General features: G+C 56.5%; 7 protein-coding genes across 7 annotated transcripts in view; 3 read left to right on the top strand and 4 right to left on the bottom strand.

The window, feature by feature from the left end:
* Positions 1 to 593: 593 nt before the first annotated feature.
* PTSG_09537 (uncharacterized protein) lies at positions 594 to 4,547 on the top strand (the record flags this gene model as incomplete). The annotated part of the gene is made up of 6 exons (XM_004989909.1): positions 594 to 866; positions 1,200 to 1,492; positions 1,718 to 2,430; positions 2,971 to 3,389; positions 3,720 to 4,154; positions 4,428 to 4,547. The coding sequence occupies 6 exons, from the start codon at positions 594 to 596 to the stop codon at positions 4,545 to 4,547; spliced, it is 2,253 nt and encodes a 750-aa protein (XP_004989966.1).
* Positions 4,548 to 4,792: 245 nt separating this feature from the next.
* Positions 4,793 to 7,515, bottom strand: PTSG_09536 (uncharacterized protein). Its single transcript, XM_004989908.1, has 8 exons — positions 7,340 to 7,515; positions 6,782 to 6,937; positions 6,501 to 6,575; positions 6,170 to 6,304; positions 5,863 to 5,981; positions 5,672 to 5,706; positions 5,352 to 5,416; positions 4,793 to 5,032 (listed from the first exon to the last, which is right to left on the bottom strand). The coding sequence occupies exons 1-8, from the start codon at positions 7,349 to 7,351 to the stop codon at positions 4,970 to 4,972; spliced, it is 660 nt and encodes a 219-aa protein (XP_004989965.1). The 5' UTR covers positions 7,352 to 7,515; the 3' UTR covers positions 4,793 to 4,969.
* A 299-nt stretch (positions 7,516 to 7,814) lies between these two features.
* PTSG_09535 (uncharacterized protein) lies at positions 7,815 to 10,550 on the top strand. Its single transcript, XM_004989907.1, has 7 exons — positions 7,815 to 8,038; positions 8,215 to 8,364; positions 8,523 to 8,609; positions 8,932 to 9,046; positions 9,324 to 9,517; positions 9,809 to 9,877; positions 10,195 to 10,550. Exons 1-7 carry the CDS (start codon positions 7,838 to 7,840, stop codon positions 10,321 to 10,323), a joined length of 945 nt encoding a protein of 314 aa, XP_004989964.1. The 5' UTR covers positions 7,815 to 7,837; the 3' UTR covers positions 10,324 to 10,550.
* A 204-nt stretch (positions 10,551 to 10,754) lies between these two features.
* PTSG_09534 (uncharacterized protein) lies at positions 10,755 to 15,612 on the bottom strand (the record flags this gene model as incomplete). The annotated part of the gene is made up of 7 exons (XM_004989906.1): positions 10,755 to 11,646; positions 11,854 to 12,199; positions 12,527 to 13,867; positions 14,212 to 14,627; positions 14,859 to 14,945; positions 15,130 to 15,188; positions 15,466 to 15,612. 7 exons carry the CDS (start codon positions 15,610 to 15,612, stop codon positions 10,755 to 10,757), a joined length of 3,288 nt encoding a protein of 1,095 aa, XP_004989963.1.
* A 525-nt stretch (positions 15,613 to 16,137) lies between these two features.
* Positions 16,138 to 17,725, top strand: PTSG_09533 (uncharacterized protein). Its single transcript, XM_004989905.1, has 4 exons — positions 16,138 to 16,294; positions 16,465 to 16,517; positions 16,853 to 16,956; positions 17,298 to 17,725. The coding sequence occupies exons 1-4, from the start codon at positions 16,216 to 16,218 to the stop codon at positions 17,380 to 17,382; spliced, it is 321 nt and encodes a 106-aa protein (XP_004989962.1). The 5' UTR covers positions 16,138 to 16,215; the 3' UTR covers positions 17,383 to 17,725.
* On the bottom strand, positions 17,718 to 21,377 carry PTSG_09532 (uncharacterized protein). Its single transcript, XM_004989904.1, has one exon. The coding sequence runs from the start codon at positions 21,211 to 21,213 to the stop codon at positions 18,283 to 18,285; it is 2,931 nt and encodes a 976-aa protein (XP_004989961.1). The 5' UTR covers positions 21,214 to 21,377; the 3' UTR covers positions 17,718 to 18,282.
* A 1,032-nt stretch (positions 21,378 to 22,409) lies between these two features.
* PTSG_09531 (uncharacterized protein) overlaps positions 22,410 to 23,257 on the bottom strand; it is a 3,870-nt gene continuing 3,022 nt past the window's right edge. The window contains exon 11 of the mRNA XM_004989903.1: positions 22,410 to 22,995. Within this exon, the coding sequence (XP_004989960.1) occupies positions 22,488 to 22,995 (508 nt within the window). The 3' untranslated portion in view covers positions 22,410 to 22,487. The remainder of the gene's footprint in view (positions 22,996 to 23,257) is intronic.

Raw genomic sequence — 23,257 nt, 5'->3', positions numbered from 1 at the left:
TATTATCTCCCAGTATCATGAATGAAGCAGATGATGATGATGATGACAGCAACCACAACAGCAATTCTCCTTGGAGTCAGCCACCTCTTGCTCAACCCCCGTTCCCTCCGCGTACCCACGCCCCCACTTCCGCCTCCCCCGCGGCTCATGACGACAATCAGCACGGCGGTAACGATGATGCGGGTGGTGTTGGCGGCGGTGGCGATGGTGATGATGGCTGGCGCAGTGAGTGGCTGAACGACGGTCTACCCAGGAAGCGCGCGAAGACAGGACGAGTCCCTGTTGCGGAGGTGCCACCAGGCGGCGTGTGTGCGCTAACCGGAGGTTCAAAGAGACAGCGAGCATATGTGTGCGCTGCGATCAACCACACGTTGCAGACCCACTTCCTCCCTGTGGATCCTGCGCTGCCCGCCACCAACGCCGACACCGCAATGCACGGCACAACACCAACACCAACATCAGCACAAACATCAACACCAGTGCAAACACAGACACCAACACCAGCACACGTACAACAGCAATCGCAGCCGCAATCGCAATCCCAGTTGTCTCCCTTCCCCCTCATCACGCCAACACGGGCGCGCGTGCGATGCATGGTTGGGGGCGTTGGCTACCTCCTGTACAGCGTTGAGGGCGGGGCGCTGATGAAGTGGGCCGTTTCTCCGCTGGCAGACCCGTTTCAGGTCGGCAGCGTGGCCGCTGACGTGTATGGCGAGGTCACGTGCATGATCCCTCGCCTATGCGGCAAGAAGAACAGGCGATTGATTGTGGGCACATCCAAAGGCGTGATGATGGAGTTGGTGCCCGGTATTCCCACACCCGTCTGGTCCTGCCGCCGCCACAGCACTGCCATCACGGGCCTCACGGTCAGTCATAGTCGTTGCTACTGCTATTCCTATTGTGTTTATGTTTGTACGTTTGTACGTTTGTGCATGGGTGCATGCGCAAAACCATGATGGCATGTTCACATCTGTTGGGGTTGCACGTTTTCTTCTTCCATGCCTTGCACCATCGCCATCATCCATGTCTTGCATGCCTGATGCCATCACCATCACCGTCATCTTTGCCTCACACACATATTCGCACATATATTCGCACACATATTCGCACACACACACACACACACACACACACACACACACACACACACATTCACACATACACACACGCGCGCGCTTCCTTATGTCAAATGGGTGCAGCTTGCGAAGCGGGGCCGGCGACCGTGCCTGGTGAGCGGCGACACATACGGCAACGTGCTCGTCACGCCACTCCGCGACACCGCTGCCGAGGCAGAATGCCTCGTGTGTCTGTCGGAGAAGCCCATACGAAACGGCGTTGGCCGGGAGAATGGGACGGGCGCCCTGTGTGCGAAGTGTGTTCGCTTGTCCGCCGCGTCGCCAGTGGGGACGAGTAGCCGCAGCAGCCCGTGCTCACACGCCAGCACCGGCGCCTTTGACGCGTCCTGTGAACCGTGCTGCCTACGACGTCGCAGGTGCGTGATGTGCGTATTTGTGCGCGTGTGTATGGTGTGCGTGCGTGTGCGTCATATACATGCGTGTGTGTATTTACCGGCACTTTCGCGGCTCTTCTGCTTCCCTCGTGCGCAAGCATGCATGCCTATCCTGAGAGCGACGCGTTTCTCACCCCTTTCCCTCTGTGTCCACCCCATTCTCGCCCCCCACAATGCTGCTGCGTCGAAACAACCACCAAACCACAGGGAGGTGTGGGCGAATTACGAGCACGTGGAGAATGCACAAACAACCAAGTGCAGAGAGTGCAGTGCCAGCATCCTGCGGGCACACCCGTTTCAGCTCTGCACCGACTGTCTCGAACTTGTCAGGAAACAGCCCCCCATTGGCAAGGCCGACGGGTGCGCCGGCAGCTGCGACCTCAAGCAGCGGTGTGGCGCCTGCCACGAGCGATCGCTTGCAGCAGTTGTCCGCGCCAACAAGCGCGCAGTGCCCGAGCCGCCGCCGTCGTACACACTGCACCGCCTCTCTGGTCGCATCGCGGGCCTGGACCGCCACCGCATGGACAAGGTCGTGATTGGCGTGGGTGTGGCAGACGCAGCGGAGAGGACGGTGCTGGTGTGGCGCCTGACAGAGACGAAGCCCATGGCCACGGCGCTGCCACCGATGACGCGGGCTGTGAAGGACCTGCGGGTGTGCGGCGGCAGGCTGTTTGTCCATTTTGCTGACTCGGCTGCTGTGGAGGTGTATCGGGTACAGGAGGAGAGCGGGGCAAGTCAGTACACAGCAGCACTGCTTGCAACGTTGCAGGCTGCAGGCGCACAGGCTGTTCCCAGCGCCATGGCAGCTGTTGGTGTTGGCAGGAAAGCACGCGTGTGCATCGGATACACGGATGGAACAGTACAGGCGCGGGCTGTCAACGACAACACGGCAGTGCCCGATCTGCTGTTCCCACAACAGGGTGATGGGGATGGTGGTGATGACGTTCCACGTATGGAGCAGCAGCAACAACAACAACAACAACAACAACAACAACAACAACAACAACAACAACAACAACAACAACAACAGCAACAACAACAGCAACAACAACAACAACAACAACAACAACAGCAACAACAGCAACAACAACAACAACAGCAACAACAACAACAACAACAACAACAACAACAACAACAACAACAACAACAACAACAACAAACTGCAAGCGCTGAACACAGTCATACGACAGGCTCTCAGGAACAACAGTATCTGCACGAACACACGAATGGAACCGTTGGATCAGCCGCTCCTGCTGTGACAGGTGCTGCACGTGCACAATCGCCTGCTGTGACAGGTGCTGCACGTGCACAATCGCCTCCGCAAGCCACAGCTGCAACACCACCAGAACCAGGAACAGGTGCAGACACAACAACAGACGCAACAGCGTCAACACTAGAAGAGGCCGCGTCACCGCCATCGCCATCATTATCGCCATCATCATCATCATCGTCATCGACAGTGTCACCTCCGTCATCACCCGAAGCACCAGCGCCGCACGCTGCAACAGCGAACGCGCCAGCAGCCGTGGCGAGCGCTGCGCCCACACAACCGCAGCAAGAGGACGAGGGCAAACACAATGGAGGAACAGCAGAAGGAGAGGGGCGACAAGGGGATGAAGATGAAGCGGATGAAGGAGAGCGAGATGGTGGTGAGGGAGAGGGTGATGGAGAGGGTGCGGAGGCTGTTGAGGCGAGCGACGAAGCAGACGCCTGTGCTGTTCAGCAGCAAGGGGCACAGCAGCAGCAGGACGAGGAACAGCAGCAGGAGGACGAGGAACAACAACAGGAGGAAGAGGAACAGCAACAAGAAGAAGAGCAGCAGCAGGAGCCAGCTGTGATGGTCGAGGACGATGATGTGGAATCGGTGCATGAGGGCGACGTAAGTGCGGCCACTGGCGCTGAAACTGAAGCTTTTGAGAACAGTACTACCACCATGGGGCAGGGCGGTGATGACGATGATGACGAAGTGATTTTGATCAGCGATAGTGATGATGATGATGACGAGGAAGATGCAGGACCTACCACCAGCACGACAACACCACCACCGTCATCATCGTCATCGTCAGTCGCCTCTGCTGCCAAGCGCAGAGCAGCATCCCCAGCATCAAGCAAGCGAGCGCACTACACCACAACACAGCCACCACAGACAGCGCGAGCACCGCACCCATCATCGTCATCATCGTCATCATCGTCGTCGTCGTCGGCACAGGCGAGGCAGAGGAAGACAGCGCAGGGTCAGACGCGCAAGGCATCAAAAGCAACAGCGACAGCAACATCATCGTCACGGGCCAAGCGCGCACCGACACGCTCACGGCGCAGGAAGAAGAAGGCGAGTGCACACAACATGCAGTGGCGGTTTGCACCGAACATCGAGGGCGACCCAGCGCTGATGCAGGAGGCCCTGCGCGAATCTGACGAGTACTTTCTTGGCCTGGACGGCGCGCCGATGACGACGCGACGCGTGAACGGGCGGGAGATGCTCACGTGTGATTTGATCACGTGCAAGGGCGTGTTCCCCAACGAGAAGGCCCTTGAGGAGCACTGTCGTCGGTTTGACCACTCTGCCGCGCTCGCGCCGCTGAAGCGCGACACCATCAACGCCCGGCGTACGCTTCGTCTCGGGTTTGGCGCCACAGATGCAGAGGTGAGCTGATGGTGGTGATGGTGGTGGTGGTGATGGTGCTGATGTGATAGTGGTGGCGGTGATGCTGGTGCTGGTGCTGTGCACAGCGTGGAGACAGTGCTTAGACCTGATGTTCTTGCGTGTCTGTGTCTGCTTGGATGTTGGTTCATGTTGCTCTGTTCCATGTGCACGTGTGTGTTTGTGTGCGCGTGCGTGTATGTGCGTCACTGCCACGTTTGTTGAATACCTGTCTTGTCTCATGCGCACCATCGCTTGCGCCCTTGCCGCCTGCAGATCAAGCAGCGGATTCGAAAGCTGCGCCTTCGATGGCACCCGGACAAGAACCAGAATCCAAACGCAAGCGCCATCATGGCCGTGTTCAACAACGCGTACCGCGAGCTCAACCAGCCATAGGCACCGCTGATGGCTCGTGGTGTTCGCAATCAGTGTGTGTGTGCGTGTGTGTGTGTGTGTGTGTGTGTGTGTGTGTAGGTGTGTTTGTGCGGATGTGTGTAGGTGTGCGCGTGTGTGCGTGAATGTGAATTTGTGCATACCTGTGTGTTGATCTCGGCAGTGTGGAAGAGGCAGTGGCATGGATTTGTGTGCGCGCATTCAAGTGTGTGTGTGTGTGTGTGTGTGTGTGTGACATTCTCGTTCACGGTGTCGCTGTGTGTAATGAGCTTAGGCCTCGATTTTATTCAACTTGCTATGAAACAGATGTAATTGTACAGCCGCAATATGGTGTGAATCAGCAGTATGGGAAAGCACAACGCAAAGCACACCCGAGCCTATCGTGTGATCTCAATCAGCAGCAACATGCAGACACCGCGTCGGTGTTATGGCTGGCGTGTGTACTTCATAATAACACGACGCAATCCGCTGCTCGTGGTCCACACCTCCTGTAGCCAAGACAAGCATAGACAGAGGGCGTGGGTGCGTGTGTGTGTGCGTGTGTGTGTGTGCGTGTGTGCGTGTGAGTATGCGTGCGTGAGTGTGCGTGGGTGTGTGTGCGTGAGTGAGTGAGTGTGTGAGTGAGTGTGTGTGTGTGTGTGTGTCAAGGTAAGGGACGCAAAAGTGGTGTGTATACATGTGCAAAGGTTGACGTCACATCTTACACAGAACGTCACGCAGACAGCCGAGTGTACGCGCACATTTGCCACACACACACACACACACACACACACACACACAAACACACAAACACACATACGCATGCACCTCTGCTGTCCAGGAGACATCGCTTCTCGCTTTCATCTCCTTTGTGAACGCAGCAACACTCCCACCTGCCGCGCACGGGCCATGAAATCAAATCAACGTGCACACAGAGACATGATGTTAATCCGGTGGCTGTCATAGTGTGTGTAACAGTGATGAAATGAATGTCCAGGCAATGTGCACACACGGGTGTGAAATAGCTGTTGTTGTTGTTGTTGTTGTTGTTGTTGTTGTTGTTGTTGTTGTTGTTGTTGTTGTTGTTGTTGTTGTTGTTGTTGTTGTTGTTGTTGTTGTTTTGTGAGAGGATGCAAGGCGCCACTCACCAACGCCATAGTAGCACGCCTTGGCCGCCAAGAGACTGCAATCATGACCCGCACACCCGCACACACACACACACACACACACACACACGCAATACATGAGTGAGGTACAGTGCATGGCATGACGCAGTGCACGACATTAAACAAACATGGCACATGATACATGATACATCATCCGTTGTCAGTCAACTCACACGACGCCGCCTGGCCGCGTGCAGCGAGAAACGAGCGCAGCCAACGGCTGGAGACTCGACTGCGCATACACCGTTTCCGCCATCATCACCACGTCGTAATAGTGCGTCGGGAACGTGTCCTGCGATGCACACATGAGCGAACACGTGGATGGACAAACAAGCGTGCGTGGGAACAGTTTTATGGTGGCGCTGTATACAAGCACATACAGGGAGAGCACACACACACACACGCACGCATGCACACGCACACACACACACACGCACATACACATACATACAGACACAAGCGCTGCGCGAATGCACTCACAGTTGGGTTTGCCCAATCGCCTGCGAAGAAGCGGCAGCGTGAAGGATCGAGGTTTGGCGTTGGAGGTGACAGGGCGGATGCGTTGCTGTTCGCCAGGACGTTCGGGACCGTCCACTTGTCGATGACACAGCGGTTCTGGCGCAAGCGGTTGGTGAACCCCATGCAAGGGGTGTTTGCGTCGGTGAGCAAGGATGGACGTGCATGAAAGGGGTGGAGTAGAGTCACAAAGTCAGCACAGAGAGGCAGCCCACACACACACACACGTCCACACACGCACGTCCACACACACACACGTCCACACACACGTCCACACACACACACACACACACACATAGTCTTGAAAGTCGACGTGTTCAGCTCCGTGTGCCAGGGCTAACAGGCCAGGATACCCGGCACCGCAGCCGAGCTACACCACCGGGCGATCGAACAGCAGACTGTGAGGAAACTAGCGTGCACGCAGTAGCACGCACAGCAGCAGCAGCAGCAGCAGCAGCAGCAGCAGCAGCAGCAGCAGCAGCAGCACGCACAGCAGCAGCACGCACAGCAGCAGCAGCAGCATCTGACCAAGGATGATCTGAACACGCGAGCGACAAGCAACAACCAGGCACTCACCTCAATCACCGATTTTCCTTCAAAGTTGAAGGAGGTGCGTTGCAAGTATCGAAGGAGATCAAAGGTACATTCCCACACCTTGAAACCACCTTCATACACGCCCGCCTTCACGTCAACTTGAGTTCGAATGAGCTGGCCAACAGTGCCGTCACCTTTCTGTCAAAGGTGGTAGATCGATGCCGCATGTGTGAGCTGGTAGGGCAAGCAACGCGCGCTATCAAGGTTGTTTACAGCGACATGGAACCACACACACGCACACACACACGCACGCACACACACACACACACGCCCGCGCACCCACGCACCCACGTACCCACGCACCCACGTACCCACGCACCCACGTACCCGCGCACCCACGCACCCACGTACCCACGCACCCACACACCCACCCACCCACGCACCCACACACACACCCACACACACACACACACACCCCCACACACCCACACACCCACACACACACGCACACCCACACACACACGCACACATACACATACACACACACACACACACACGCACACACACACATACACACACGAGCACGCGCATTTAACGTACCCCTTCTTCCATTGAGATCTCCACAATGCGTTCATTCAGAGCACGAAAAAGAGGGACATCGTCCACTTCGATCAAGTCCACTTGCTTCTTGCTCGAAACAGCGTCCCCAGGGCCATCACCACTATCATCACCATCACCATCACCATCATCACCATCATCATCATCATCATCATCATCATCATCTTTGAGGCGAGACAGGTGCGGGTTGATGTCTACAATGCCCAGTGCCGGCCCCGCTGCCACATGGTGTTCCCCAGTCTTGGCTCTCTTGCTTGCAACTTCCTCTCTACTGCTGCCATCACCGCCATCACCAACAACACCACCACCCTTGGCATCACCAGCATCAGCGTCCCCGTCTTCGCTCCCTGTCCTCACCCGCTCCCCCACCACATCACCACCACCACCACCACCAAACCCGAAGCTGAACGCCATGTCCGCTAACCGAAATTTGTATGAAATTATCCACCATTCTTCCCGACTTCAGCAAAGACAACGAAGATGAGCGACAACCGCATCACAGCGCTGCCACCCGACTTGTCGAAATGTCTGGGGTATTGTGGGCGTGTGCCTGAGCCGGGCCTGAATCTCACGGCCATCGAGTGTGGGATGTGCCCTCGTGCACACCGCTCGGATGGCTATGTATGTGTTCCGTGCGCCGGGCAGCTGGAGGGCTATTCCATTGTCTTCATTGTCGTGGAGGTTGGTCAGCGGGTGTCGTGCTGTGATGGCTGACTTCAAGGGTGTGTCGTGCGATGGTGAACAGCACAGACACGCACTCAATTGCTTACGCAAGCGATACGACACTGTGACTGGTCGCTTGAATGGTGTTGACGTACTCCTTTATGCCTCTGTCGTCTTTCTGCGTATGGCTGCAGTTGCTATCGTTGTATTTGCAGTATCAAGGAGTGTTTGTGTCCATGACACGATCCTCGACCAAGCGCAAGACACGCATTGCCATCTCCGTGTACTTGGTGTTGGAGCTTGTGCTCGCAGTATGCTGCACCCTCCTCAGCCTCGAACCAAAGGTGTGTGAGCTTCTTGTGATAGACAGTGTAGCTGACTCAGCACACCTGCCCATTGTTCCCATTGTGCCGCATGCCTGCCAGTTGCCTCGTCGACGATCTTCTGTTCTTTTCCAGCATCCACGCTCACCTTCACTCTGTACGCTGTACCGTGCTGACAGGGGTCGCTACGGGTATATTCCTGTGGCATGTCGCATGTCAACGACTGGTATCCCGTCTTTTTCAACCCAAAGCCCGACTACATTCACGTGCGTTCCTTGTTGGTTGTTGTTGCAGTGGTGGTGGTGGTAGTAGTGGTGCTGGTGGTGGTGCTGCTGCTGTTATTGTGAGTTTGCGTGCACCAGGCATACCAACACCACCAACAAGTACAACGATGATAAACACGAGCATCATACAGCTCCATTGTTTATGTGTTCTGTGGTTCACACACAACCCATTGTTTTACCCCTTGTGAACGCCAGTGTGAACATCTGCCGTCTCTGTTCACTCCGCTCACATGACGCACACGCCGCACCCGCATACACACACATCTTCATGCCACATTTGCTTGCGCATATGTGCACATGCCAGGCCGTCCACTGTGCGAATGAGGTTGCCTTCCCGCTCATCACGTTCTATCTCCTCTTTCTCGGGTTTATCGCCGCCATCACGATTCTCATTCGACTACCGCTCCTCTACTCACAACGTGCGGCACCCCTTCTTGTGCCTGCGTGTTGATGTTTGGATGCATGTGGGTGCATGTGCATGTGCATATGTGTTGTGTGTGTGTGTGTGTATTCATGTCTGTAGATGCCTGTGTTTGCTCTTTGTATCTGCCGCTGTGAAGTCCTTTTTCCGCAAGTGCGACAGCCATTCACGATGTGTGCTACGAGGCTCACGAGCCAAACCCACTTGTTTGCTCCCTAAACCCCAATTCACCTCCCGCCTCTCCGTCCACTTGCCATCATCAACATCACGTGCAGGGGTTGTGCAAGCAACAGGCGTGGACGCATCATACATGCTGCGGCACACGTGGGCGCTCCTGTTTGCGGTGCCCGTCCTGGCGCTGGTGCACGTTGCCCTGGGCGGTCTCGTGTTCTATGCGTTTCCCTTTCTCCTCTTTGCGTCTTTCCTCTTCAGCTGCCTCTACGCCGCAGTGTTTCGCGACAACCTCCAGGTGCGCGCGTGTATGCTTGTGTGTGCGTATGTATGCCTGTGTGCGTTTGCAATATGCGTGTGTATGTGTGAGTATCTCGGATGTGAGTGCCTAACACGTGTGTGTGTGTGTGTGCGTGTGTGTGTGTCTGTGTTTGCAATATGTGTGTATGTGTGAGTATCTCGGATGTGAGTGCCTCACACGTGTGTGTGTGTGTGCCTTCGTTCTTCCACCACCACCACCACCTCCTCTTCCTCCTCCTCCTTCTCATCCTCCTCCTCACTGCGACACGATAACGCCGCACTTGTGCAGGCTTTCAAGACGCCATTGCGGGTGCTGTGGACGGGGTTCCGCTTCTACGTGATACCCTTTGGATGCCTGGTGCGTTTTCTTGCTGTTGATGTGCGAACCACTTTCCGCCTCTGCTGCACTCGTGCTGCACCTCTGTCCAACTCAATACTTCCTGTCCCTCCAACTGCCTGTTCTTCATGACCACCGCCTCCTCACTTGACTGTCTCGACCATGCTTTCGCCTTCACCACCACCGCCAACAACAACAACAACAACAACAACAACAACAACTTAAACAACAACTTAAACAACAACAACAACAACAACAACAACTTAAACAACAACTTAAACAACAACAACAACTTAAACAACAACAACAACAACAACACCCATCACCGACCATCACAGTACTGCATGCGGGAGTTGTTTGGGGCGCGGAGTGCACTGCATTGGATATGGATTGCACTCGGCCCACTTGTCCCCGCCGCCGCCATCCAGGCAACTTGGCGCTTCACAGACGAGAGACGCTTCACGTGACAATGTGTATATGTATGTATGTATGTGTGTGTGTGTGTGTGTATGCGTGCTTGATTATATCGCATTGCGCACTTGTCGTGTCGGTGTCTTCCTTCCTCCCCCTTCTCTTCTTCTTGTTCTTCGATGTTTTATTTGCGGCTGTTCCGCGCTTGCTCTGTGCAAGTTTTTTTCATTCTTCTTTGGTGGAATTGGTTATCTGAACTTGACTGGAATACATAACGACTCACATTGCACATGGAAGCCAGTTACATGAGTAAGCACACAAGCACACACACACACACAAGCACACACACGCACGCACACACAAGCACACACGCACACACACACATACACACAAGCACACACGCACACACACACACGCACACACAAGCACACAAGCACACAAGCACACACACACACACACTCTCTCTCTGGCACGCACAGACCCATGCCTACTTGACCGTGATGACGACATCGTTGAATGCGAGCGATCGACGGTTGTGCATGAGCCGCAGGACGGTGGATCCGTCGTCCGCCCACGTCAACACCACAACACGCCTGTCCACGAGACACGTGCAGTGAGCGTGCTTTTCGCTTGAGAACAGCGGCACAAGCCCATCCCCGCGTCCGCGTCCAAGCTGCAGTGCAAGCACGGGGCCAACGCGCACCACCCTCACCTCATCATCACCTTTATCATAAGCATCGTAGTCACCATCATCATCATGACCATTAGCTGTCGTCTTCTTTGCGCCATCACCGCGAATGCATGTCGCATCATCGGGCGATAACGCTGTGGCGCGAAGCGGACGCAACACACCACCAACACCACCGTGAGTGCCACCATCACCATCCCTGAGCTGCCACACCGCGCATGGTTGCTGGTGTGCACATCCATCCGTCATCGTCATCGTCTGCGTTGTTATCGCCGTCCCCATGACGAGTTGTGCAATCTCACCGGTGCTCAGCAGTACATGCGGACAGGGCGGCGGTCGCGCCTGTGGTCGCCGGCGTGGCTGCTGCTGTTGCTGCTGTTGCTGCTGTTGTTGTTCCTGTGCGTGAGACGCGTGTCCACCAACACTGGGCTCGGTGACATGGGCACCACCAACACCAGCACAGCCACTCGCGCCATCAACATCAACCAGCGCTTGTATGTCCTTCCCGTCTGTGTCCACACGGATGAAGTTCAGACGCGGCTCCAGCATGCGCGCGAGCCAATACAAACCACTGCTGTCCCTGCACAGACAGAACAGCTCTGTGGTGGCGATGGCGGCGATGGTTGCCCGAGCCAGCTCAGGTGCTGTCGTCACTGCTTGTCCAAACAGAAGCACAGGCTCGTCCACAAGCCTAAAGACAATGTGTGTGTGTGTGTGTGTGTGTTTCAGTGAGTATGCGTGAAAGAGAGAGAGTGTGTGTGAATGTGTGCGTCAACGGCCACTTAAAACATCCAACACTTGCATTGACCCATTGCTCTCTGCACATTAAATAACAAACAAACACACACGCACGTCCCACATCAGCCCAAACCGCCGTCAGCCAAGACATGTGTCGCACCGTATGCCTGTGTTGTCGCGCATGTCTGTACGCAGCGGGCGATGATCGGCAGCTCTGAGCTGGCACGATGTGAGTAGAGGTGCCAATGTTGCTGCTGGTTGCACTGCAGCTGTTACTGCTCGTGTTCGTGGTGTTGTGACTTGTGCTGGCTGCGCTGTTGTTGTCGCTGTCGATGTCGATGTTGTTGTTGCTGGTGCCAGCGTGCTGGCTGTCTCGTCTGTTGTTTGGGGTGGACACGGCCACGTGCACGTGAGCGTGTGCGGCTGCCACGTGCGGCTGGCGCGAGTGAGGAGCGGGCCAACAAGCAGCGATGTGCCATACGCGCCAATGGATTCCAGCGCCGTGCCTGCAGGCAACACCCAGGCATAACCAAGAAACAGTTCAGGCCATGAACATAAACAATGGAGTGAATGAGAAAGACAGCGCGGAGACGGTGCAAGAAGGAGGAACAACTGCAATGATCACAGACGTCACAGCATCACTTCGACAACAACAACTTCAACAACAACTTCAACAACTTCAACAACTTAAACAACTTAAACGACAACTTAAACAACTTAAACAACAACAACAACTTAAACAACAACAACAACAACTTAAACAACAACAACAACAACTTAAACAACAACAACAACAACAACAACTTAAACAACAACTTAAACAACAGCCGCACCTGCATCTGGGTTGTCTGCGCGCATGTAGAGCAGATTGTGCTCTGCGGCAACAACCTCCCACTGCCGCGCCACTGCCGCCTGTGCGTTTGCCCACGCCAGGTGCTTTGCACGTGGGAACGCGTGCTTAGCGCGCGGCGCAGGTATGAACACGGGGTTGGCAATGACAGACGGGCAGAAGCGCAGCGTCTCCTGCACAAAGTCGTGCACCTCCGCATCCTTGCATATGAGAAGACCGACACGACCGCAACATGTGTCCACCACACCAGGCGTTGTTCCTGCCGTGAACCCAGATGCCTTGTCGTTGATGTTGCGCTTCCGGTATGCGCCAACAACAGCACCGCCGTCAAATACCAGCGCCGTGTTGAAGCGCTGCGTGTTGCTGCCGCTGCCAGCCACCTCCGTCCCCGAGCCGGCGACGAGCGTGATGTCAAAGAGTGCCGAGATGCGCTGGAAGTGCGAGAGGTTGTGGCGATCGTCCATTCGCGTCAGCGGCAATCCCGTCTCCGTGTCCACATCCACGTGCACGCTGCTGAGGACCGACGCTGAGCGCACTCGCATCGCAACCGGCAGAACAGAGTCTTGCTCACGCTGCTGTTCTTGATGGTGGTGTTGCTGCCACTGTTGTTGATGTTCTTGCGGTCGCTTCTGCTGTTGCTGTTGGTGATGATGTTGGTGTGCTGTTTTTGGGGCGCTCAAGTTATGTCCCGTGCCATCTGGTACGCGCACACCATCGCCGTTCCACGGGTGGACATCGCCTGCTACCATGTGACCCATCACTTGAACCATGTCGAACACGCGAAAGGGCGTTGGCAGCGCAAACTCGGGGAACACGAGCAGCTTTGCGTCCATCGGCACGTGAATGTCGTCGCCGGCGTGCCCATGCATGTGCTGTTGCGGTTGTCTGCCACCGATTGCCGTGAACAGGCGGCGCAAACATGCGTCAAACAGCGTCAGGGCGTCAATCGTTGGCGCCTGGACCACAGCGAACCCCGCAGTCGTGGCAGAAATAGAGCTTAGCGTGTGCTCCGCGGTGCTGCCAGCACCACGTGTGGAGGGCTGTCGTGTGCGTGACGACGATTGAGGTGGCGAAACTATTGATGGCACCGGTGACGTGTGTGTATGGGGTGTTGTTGCAGCGAGGAAGGCGCGGATGGGTCCAGAAGCAAGGCGCTGAAAGCAGTCGTGCACAACGGTGAAGTGATGGTGCTGCAGCTTTGCCACACCATCGCGCCACACGCCCTCCCAATCGCGAGTGATCAGCTGTTGCAGATCGGCTTTGAATGCCGGGAGCCACGTGGGGACGTTCAATGCACTCAACCGCTGCACACCGAGCAGCAACCCTGCACCGACACACATTGGGTGTGATGTGAGTGTGTGAGCGTGTGTGTGTGTGTGTGTGTGTGTGTGTGTGTGTGTGTGTGTGTGTGTGTGTGTGTGTGTGTGTGTGTATACGTGTGTGTGTGTGTGTGTGTGTGTGTGAGCGTGGTTTTGTGTGTGTGTGTGTGTGTGTGTGTGAGAGAGAGAAAGCGTGTGTGTGTGCATGAACGAATGAGCGAAGCTTAGATGAATGATGATTCATGCGATGCGTGTGAGTGCACGGTCACACAGGGCATGCATCGAAAGCAGCTTCAGAGCCAGCGGAAACCACCCAGACGTGACAAGCATCAAGCCATTCCATGCCCACCAAGAGCGCAGTGCTTCAGGGTGTGCGTGTCAACGGCGTGTCCCGTTTGGTGTAGGCAGAACTCTTTCAGGTCCAGCAGCCATCCGCGCACGCCACCGTCGACAGGCCCATGCACGTCGATGCGAGCACTGCTACCGCCACATGCGACGCCGTCAAGAAACGCAATGCTCTCGTGCACGGCACGCTCAATCGAAGCTGTCAGCTTTGCAAGCTGCGACTCAAACTTGGGCGCCACGCATGTGCACGCCTGGTCAATGTACACCAACAGCGGAGCAGAGCGGTGTGGTGGCAGTGGTGAAGATGCAGCACGCCTGTTGACATCGTCACGGCTTGGTGTAGGCTGAGAGCCGCTGTGGGCTGCAATGACAATGTTGTATCCGTTGCCGTCGTTCTTGAAAAGCATTGGCCAGCGGTCCCTGCAGGCAGCAGTGATGATGGTGACGAAGGGGTGAGTGGAGGTGATGCAATGGCAAAGTCGCCGTGGGAGAACCACACAAACACACTCGTGCACGTTGCGACGTACAAACACATGTACGTACGCACACATACATACATGCATATACGATGTGATGCTCACGTGTGATAACACACGAGGAACTGGTGGCTCTGCGCCGCAGTCATTGATCTCAAAGAGGCAGAGTACACACCAGTTGTTGACGAAGACATCAAAGGCGACGGAGACGCCGATGTTGACGGCGTTCATGCGGCCAATGGACGTCCCGCAATCCAGCAGCCTGTTGACGTGCAAATGGAAAGAAGGAGGGGGGAGTGGGCGTTGCGAAGGCTATGTGAGCCACAGCCGCATGATGTGACAGTGCATACTTGTGTGAATGCATGTGGTTGTGTGTGTGTGTATATGTATCTATGTATGTGTGTGTGATGCAGGATGACAAAGTTAAACGGCAGAGAGCGACGCACGGTTGAATGGCGTGAGGTCCACAGGTGGAGAACGTTGTGCTGCCGACATGTGGCATAATCTGTGACGCGGTATGCACGGTGCGAAGTGAGGTGTGTGAGTGGACCTGTGCGAAGCAAGGGACTTCAGCGGCTTGCTAGTATGAATGTCTGTGCATGTGGAAATGCCAGTGTATGTATGTGTGTGTGTGCGTGTGTGTGTGTGTGTGTGTGTGTGTGTGTGTGTGTGTGTGTGTGTGTGTGTGTGTGTGTGTGTGTGTGTGTCATGGCGAGCACCTGACGCGCGTGTGTGTGTGCGCGCGCGTGTGTGTGTGTGTGGTCGTCAATGGAGTCGCGTACTTGAACAACTGTGCCAGAGGCCTTTAGGATGACGTGGTTGCCGTTGTTGAGTGTGAGGTGAAGCACACTTGATCCCAGCTGCTGTGCGCCGACGATGAGCTGGGTCTTGCCTGCTGGTGCTTTGGGTCTGCTTGTTGCTGTCTCCATCTTCCTTGTTGACGGTGTTGAAGACCAAGCCATTGGGCGCGCAGCACGTAAAGCCGCAGACGATGGCAACGGCGGCGGAGGGGGAGGTGCTGATCCTTGATCTCGTGATGGTGGCGGCGGGGGTGGTGGAGGTGGGGCTTGTGTTGGTGGAGGGGGTAGCGGCAGTCCTTGATCTCGTGGTGGAAGAGGAGGAGGAGGAGGAGGTGGTGGTGGTGGTGGTGGTGGTGGTGCTGTACGCTCCTGCTGTGAAGGTGGGATAGGTGGTGGTGGTGGTGGAGGGGGTGGTGGTGGTGGTGGTGGTGGGGCTAGTCCTTGACGCCAATTCGACATGGCTGGCAAAGTGGCTGGCAAAGTGGCTGGCTGGCTGGCTGATCCAATCGTTCCTCCTCTTGCTGCTGTGATGCGTCGACACGCTGCGCGACGTGCGTGTGTATGTACCGGATGCTGCTGGGGGGTGTGTGGTCGTGTGAATGAACTGTCGTCCACCAGCCAGCCCACCAGCAGCACCAACCACACACTGCCACTGCCAAACAACAAAGTCCTTCCACCACTTCTCTCTGTGTCCAAAAATAACCCGGCGCACACACACACACACACACAACGATGATGGCGTTTGGTGGCTGGGTTGGCGTGTCGATCAGCGTGGTGCTGCTGCTGCACGCCGCATACTCCGCGAGTAGATGTACGTATGCTGTGACGGCGCGCGAGGGCACGTGGGTGTGAGTTGCGCGCGCGCGTGTGCTTGCGCTTCGCGTGCAGAGGCGTGCAAGCGTGTGTGGGGCTTGCTTGCGAGATGTGACATCTCACACGCTTATTTCACGCGCACGTGTGTGCATTGATTGCGGTGTGCAGATCACAGCTATCTCAAGATCAATCATGAGGAGTTTGAGTCCCTTCCCATCGACGTCAGTGTGTGTGTGTGTGTGTTGTGTGCTCTGTGTGTGTGTGTGTGTTGTGTGTGTGTGTGTGTGTGTGTGTGTGTGTTGTGTGCTCTGTGTGTGCTCTGTGTGTGTGTGTGTGTGTGCTGTGTGTGAGTTGCGTGTGATGATATGGCCGTGGTTGACATGCGCGCTCGCAGTGGGTATGCTTGTTTGTTTCTTGACCTCCTTGTCGTTTGACGCTTGGCAACCTTCTCATTGACTTTGCGTTTCCTTGGCTTCCTTCTCCCTTTCCTTACCACGTTATGCTCACGTCTTTCCGTTTCCATCCCTGTCCCCTTACGCACTTAACTGATTCGCAGATTGTGGTGCAGACGGTAGCCGCCATGATTGTTGGCATGGTTGCCATTGTTGCACTCAACACAAACTTTGCCGATATCCACCTCACATCCCGCCTCAAGAGCAAGTGCGTGTGCGTGTGTGTGTGTGCGCGCGTGTGTGTGTGATTGTGTGTGTCTATCTGTGTGTTGTGTGTGTGTGTGTGTTTGTGTGTGTGTGTGTGCGTGCATGTGTGTGTGTGTGTGTGCGTGTGCGTGTGTGTGTGTACATGTGTGCGCATGTGTACATGTGTGTACATGCGTGCGTGCGTGTGTGCGTGCGTGTCGACAAGTCCATGTGCATAACCATCGGTTTCCTTTGCCTCTCTTCATATGTGGACGTCCTTGTGTATGTTACGTCACCTCTCACAACCCACCCCTGTCCTGCCCACCCCTCCCCCCCCCCCACCACACACACACACACATTCAGGACGTGGGAGACGGCGTGTCCGAAAGCAGCCTTCCGCACCTTCCACAACACCCGTCACTCCTTGATCCACAACAAGGCGCATTGAGAGCCGGTGGCCCCCCCCCCCGCGCGCATCCACGTGCCTTGTTTCCACTCCTCCGTGCTCTCTGTCACATCATGCCTGTCTATCTGAGAATCAATTCAACTCACATAGCCTTGACGCATGCGCAACTCACCTGTCCCAGCATTTCACATGCCCCCCCCCCCTCGTGAATACACGCTCTCCTACCATCTCAAACAGGCACTCCCTCTGCAGTCGTTAGCTCTATCTCTCTCTCTCTCCCTCGCGCACGTCAGCGTCCATGCCTCATCTTGTCTTGTCTGCCCCTCCTCTTCTTCCTCACTGCCACATTGAATTGTCACGTCGTGTTCCAATACAAGCAAGCGTGTGTATTGCATGCAATTGAGCTGCTAGACGTCTGTGTTGACGGCGCGTGAAGCGAGTGTGCACATTCACCACCCGAGCAACACACCATGGTCAGATATGGACACAACAAGCTGGCTTCTTGAAGTGGGGTCTGCAATGTGAAGAAAAGAAACAAAACAAAAGAGAACGCAACTGTGTTGTGGAGTGGAGGCGTGGTGGGTGGTTGTCTAAGTTAAACGAGCATAACAAAATCAAAGTAATGCTAATAATGGCGCAAGATAGGCATATATGGATGGATGGATGTATGTATGTACACAGCCAAAGCAGGCGCAAACGCGCGCAGCGAATAAACAACATCAACGAGAACGGGGCAAGGCAACCCCAAATGTACAAAGGCGTTCGCATCGCCTTTCTGTGTGCAACACAAGACGCAGCAGATGGAAAGACAAAGGTGAAGCGAATGGCAAGGGTAATGTGATCCACTCAAATCAACAGAACCTGCAATCATCACCACCACCGTAGGTGCAAACTACTAACACCACCAAGGGTAGCAGAAGCGACTCCATCCAGCCGCAGGTGTCATTGCGACTGCCCGTGGCTGTTGGCGTTACTGCTGCCGCTGCCGCTGCCGCTGTTGTTGTTGTTGTTGTGGTAGTTTGAGTGGCCTGGGAGTTCAAACCCAGCACCATCCAGCATGGTGGGAGGCAACCCAAGCTCAAGCAACATCTGCTGCTGCGCAGTCCGGGGCTGCTGTGATTGGTGTTGTTGTGATTGGTGTTGTTGCTGTTGCGGTTGTTGTTGCGGTTGCTGTTGCGGTTGTTGTAGCTGATGTTGCGAAACAGGTAACTGAAGCTGTGGGTCCATGGTGGGGTGTGTTTGAGCAAAGCCATGTTGTTGGTGCTGGTGCTGGTGCTGTGGCTGCCGTTGTGGTTGTGGTTGTGGTTGTGCGTGTGGCTGCTGCCACATGCCCATGCTTGCAGCGTTGTGACCACCACCACCGCTGGCACCACCACCACCACCACCAGTGCTGCCAGTGCTGCTGCTGCTGCCCGCCACGTACGCTGATGGTGGCGGGGCACCAAACGGAAGGCCGGACAGCATCGACCCGCGCAGCAGCTGCTGCTGCCACAGCATGGCCGGTGTGGCTGCTGCTGTTGCTGACGATGATGACGACGACTGCGGCGCCTGTGGCGAATGCAGTTGCCCCGCACCAAACGGCGGCGCGGGCTGGTGGTGGCGCGCATCCATCATGCCAGAAAACGGGTGCGGCAGCATGGACGCCTGTTGCTGTGGCTGTTGGTGTTGTTGCATTCGTTGCATGTGCATGAGCCGCAGCGTTGGTGAGCCCTGCAAGAGGCGGCCCGAGTAGTACAGCTCAAACACGAGCCGATACAGGGTGCGCAGCTCCCGGTTGAGGGTGGCCATCTCGCGGTTGAGCGCATCACGCCGCTCGTCCTGCTGCGACACCAGCTTGCGCACAATTTCCTTGCGCGTCTTCACCGACTCGCGGTGCTTCTGCGCAGCGAGCCGGTTCATCTCCCGCAGCCGCTCCTGTTGGTCTGGCGGCAAGTCCTTCATGCGCTTGCGCTTCCGTCTGCGCGCGCTGCTGCCCGTGCTGCTGCCGCCGCCGCTGCCAGCACTGCCGCTGTGGTGGTGATGGTGGTGATGGCGGTGCAACATGTCCTCCAGGCTCATGTCTGCGCCGCTGCCCGTGTTTGCGCCCAGGGCGCTTGAGCTGTCGACAGAGAGTGGCGCGGCGTGCTGGCGATCGCCCGTGATGCTGGCCGATGCAGAGCGGTTGCTGCTGGCGTCGTCGGGTGTGGACCCCGTGCCGTCGCCATCCTGCGGCACACCAACACCGAGCTCGTACCCGCTCCACGCTGCTGCGCCCTCCGCCCTCGCCCGCTGCTTCCGCTTGTCATTCTGCTGCTTGTCTGCGCGCTTCAGGGCGGATGCCGTGAGCCCCTGGCCGCGGGTGCGGGACCCGACAGAAGGCGGTGTCGATGCGCCAGACCTAGGCCGTGATCCGCTCCCCCGCGACGAAGGATTCGATGTTCTGGACGTCAGCAGCGAAACGGCGGGTGGCTGTTGTTGTTGCTGCGGTTGCTGCGGTTGCTGCGGTTGCTGTTGTTGCTGTTGTTGTTGTTGTTGTTGCTGCTGCTCATCTTCTTCTTGTTGCTGCTGCATGGCTTGAGGTTGCGAGGGCGGCTGCGCTGGCTTCAGAGCAGGGGCAGCAGATGAAGAGGATGATGACGGCGCAGGTAGCGTCGGCACTTCAAGCGGCGTCAGTTTCAGGGGGCGCCGAAACGGCTGCTCCCTCTGTTGCTGCTGTTGCTGTTGTTCCTCCTGCTGTTGCTGTTGCTGCTTTGGTTTCTTGGTCACCAGCTCGCCGTCTTCTGATGCATGTGCAGGTGCGGGTGCAACTGCTGCTGTGCTGTTGTCGACAGCAACACCGGTCCTGCTCAGCTGTTGATTGTTGTCGCCATCACCGTGGGTGCTAGCATGGTCGTCGGTCAGGGGCGGTGGCGTGGCGCCAGCCTGGTCGCGAGACGAAGCGTCGTCGGGTGTGGGCAGGGTGCTCGCCTCAGCGGCGGCAGCAGTGGCGTCCGCGGAGTTGTGTGTAGGCACTCGCGCACCGCGACTGCTAATGCTGCCACCAATACCAGTGTCCGCTTGCAGCGTGGGTGATGATGCTTGTGGTGCAAACGCTGATGCTGCAGTTGTGGCTGTGGCTGCTGCTGTGGCCGTTGGTTGCTGGGGCTGTTGGAGTTGTCTGGGGCCGGCAGCCGACGTCTTGATGGCGAGGAGGGACGCAGAGTCGTCCATGTGGTACATGTCGTCATCATCGGTGGTGAGTGGCGTGGCGGTGGCCATGGTGGAGTGCACGCCCCTCATGAGCGCCATGAAGTTTGCGGGCTGGCTGTTGGACATGTCGTCTGAGCCCGGGCTCAGGCTGGCTTGGCTGCTGGTGCCGGTTGCGCCGCCGCCGAAGAAGCGGAGCATGGCGGACGAGGCGGTTGTGCTCAGGCCATACTGCACGAGGTCGGATGTGTTCTCGGAAACGGAGGAGCATCGGGAGGGTGCCGTTGACAGGCGGCGGGCCTGTGACATGGTGTTGCTGCTGCCTCTGCCGTAAAACACGCCACTGATGTCTTCCTCGCTGCCCTTGCGGGTTTGGTGGCCGACACTCATGGTGTCGCTGTGGCCGCGCAAGTGGCCGTCCTCCTCCTCCTCCTCCTCCTCTGAGTCCCGCTCATCATCACCGTCGTTGCCGGCCTCGTCATCGGTGAGGGCCTCGCGCACATCCTCGGTGATGGTGCACGAGCTCTCCTGGAAGGCGGATGTGTTGAAGGCCGAGTTCTCGTTGATGAGGGGCTGGCGCCACGCTGTTCCTTGCTGGAAGCCCAGCGCAGAGCGTGGCCGGCGCTCAAAGCTGAGTGAGAGCGCGGGCTTGCTCGGCGCAGCATCCGTGCTCTGGAGGTCAAAGAACTCGCGAAACGCGTCCGTCATCCTCACAAAAAGGGGAGGTGGACCGTGACCGCGAGGCGGAGTTGTGTGTTGTGTTGTGTGGCTGTGTCGATGTTGTATGTCTGTGGGTTGTTGTGTTGTGTGTCTGTCTGTGTCGGTGTTGGTGCCGGGGTTGGCTGCTTGGTGCCGGGGTTGGCTGCTTGGTGCCGGGGTTGGCTGCTTGGTGCCGGGGTTGGCTGCTTGGTGGTGTGGATGGGAAGAGCAGCGATGGCTGAATGAAGGAGCGGCCGTGGTGCTGGTATGGGTGTGTGTGTGTGTGTGTGTTGATGCGTCGAAAGGGAAAGGGAAGGGGGGAGAACGGCAGGAGGGAGATCCAAATGGGAACCGATGCAAGCGCTTGTCAACTTGTGGAATGGCACGCAAAAGCAACACAAGCAGCAACCAACTCACGAGTGGTTGTTGTTGTGCGCAGATGAAGAACAAGAACAAGAAGAAGCAAAGAAGACAGGCACACGCAACAAAACAACAAAAGAGGGTGGGTGGAACCGATGCAACCTCCTCCTCCTTCTGTGTCGTGGTGGTGGTGGTGGGAGAAGCAAAAAGAAGGGGAAGGAAGGAGGGGGGAAGGAAATACGCCCGCAGCGAGCGGTGACTGCTGCGCTGTGTGAGGTTGCTGCGCTGGTGCGTGCGTGCGTGGTCGCCTGTCACACTTCTCGCACTCGCACACAGTAAGGCAAGTGTCGCGACAACGCGATCGCGGACAATGAAAGCTTCTCACTCATTTCGTCAAGTCAGAGGCGCAGGAGAATTCACGGAAGTTTTCGCAGATTCCCGGACGTGACGTCGCGAGGCCTGAGTCTTGCATAAGGGCATGTCGACGATTATTTATGATTTCAAACAACAGCCGAATTCAAGGTGGACATACGCTCTCAGGCCTCGCAAACACAAAGGTTGGGGAAGTGTTGTCAGTGGCGAACGGCGCTGACGCAAGCAGCAACGGAAAAAGAGACAGTCACAGGAAGCAACAAGAGACAGCGAGACAGCGAGACAGCGAGGGGAACACACACGCACACTTGGCAACGCTAGAGTTATCCACCACCACCACTCTACATACACACATACAGACACACAAATACGCCAAAGTCTACTACACACCTACACACACACATACACGCGCGCGCAGCAACAGCAGCAACAGCAGCAACAGCAGCAACAGCAGCAACAGCAGCAACAGCAGCAACAGCAGCAACAGCAGCAACAGCAGCGCTGCATGCACGACGTGGTCAAGCGTTCACGCGTCTGTGATGCCTGAAGAGTCAAAAGTGGTAGTGGCAGATCTTCCAGTTGTTGGCAATGTCCTCAATGGCGGCCCAGATGCCGAGGCCACAGCCGGCCACGGCAATGAGGATGAGCAGCGAGTTGAAAGCCGCCTTCGCGCCGGAGCTGGTCGCCTTGGTCATCAACGTCCAGAAGATGACCGGCACGAAGAAACTGAGGCTGAAGATGCCCAGGCTGCTGTACACGTTCATCAGGTCCGAGAAGAACGGAATCAGGGCGCCAATCACAAACACAATCCCCATGATGGCCGTGGCCACCACGCCCCACCGCAGCGCAACGCCGGCCCTGGTCACGTGCGGGTTGCGCTCCAGCCCGGGCCAGAACGTCTCAAAGAAGAACTTGGTCACCACCGTGCTGTTGATGCAGTAGGCTACAGCCACGTGGATGAACAGGCACACGTTCACCAGGATCCGCACCCACGTGTCTGGCAGCGTCGCCGTAATGATGCTCGACACGCTCTCCCCATAGATCGAATACCCAAGGAACCTGTGCGTGTGCATGTGTGTGTTTGTTGGGGGTGGGGGTGTGAATGTATATATGCGCGGGTGTGTGTGTGTGTTGGGTGTGTGTGTATGCATATATGCGTGCGTGCGTGTGTGCGTGTGTTTTGGGGGTACGTGAATGTATATACATATATATGTGTGTGCGTGTGCGTGCGTGCGTGCGTGTGCGTGTGTGTGTGTGTGAGGAGAAGAGAAATGGCACATGAGCCAACCAAGGGAGAGGGAGCGAGCGCATGTGCAGATAC

This window comes from Salpingoeca rosetta (assembly GCF_000188695.1).
Source record: "Salpingoeca rosetta unplaced genomic scaffold supercont1.26, whole genome shotgun sequence".
Taxonomy (NCBI): domain Eukaryota; class Choanoflagellata; order Craspedida; family Salpingoecidae; genus Salpingoeca; species Salpingoeca rosetta.
Note: the sequence above shows the minus strand (reverse complement) of the source record. Positions and strands in the feature narration are given on the sequence as shown.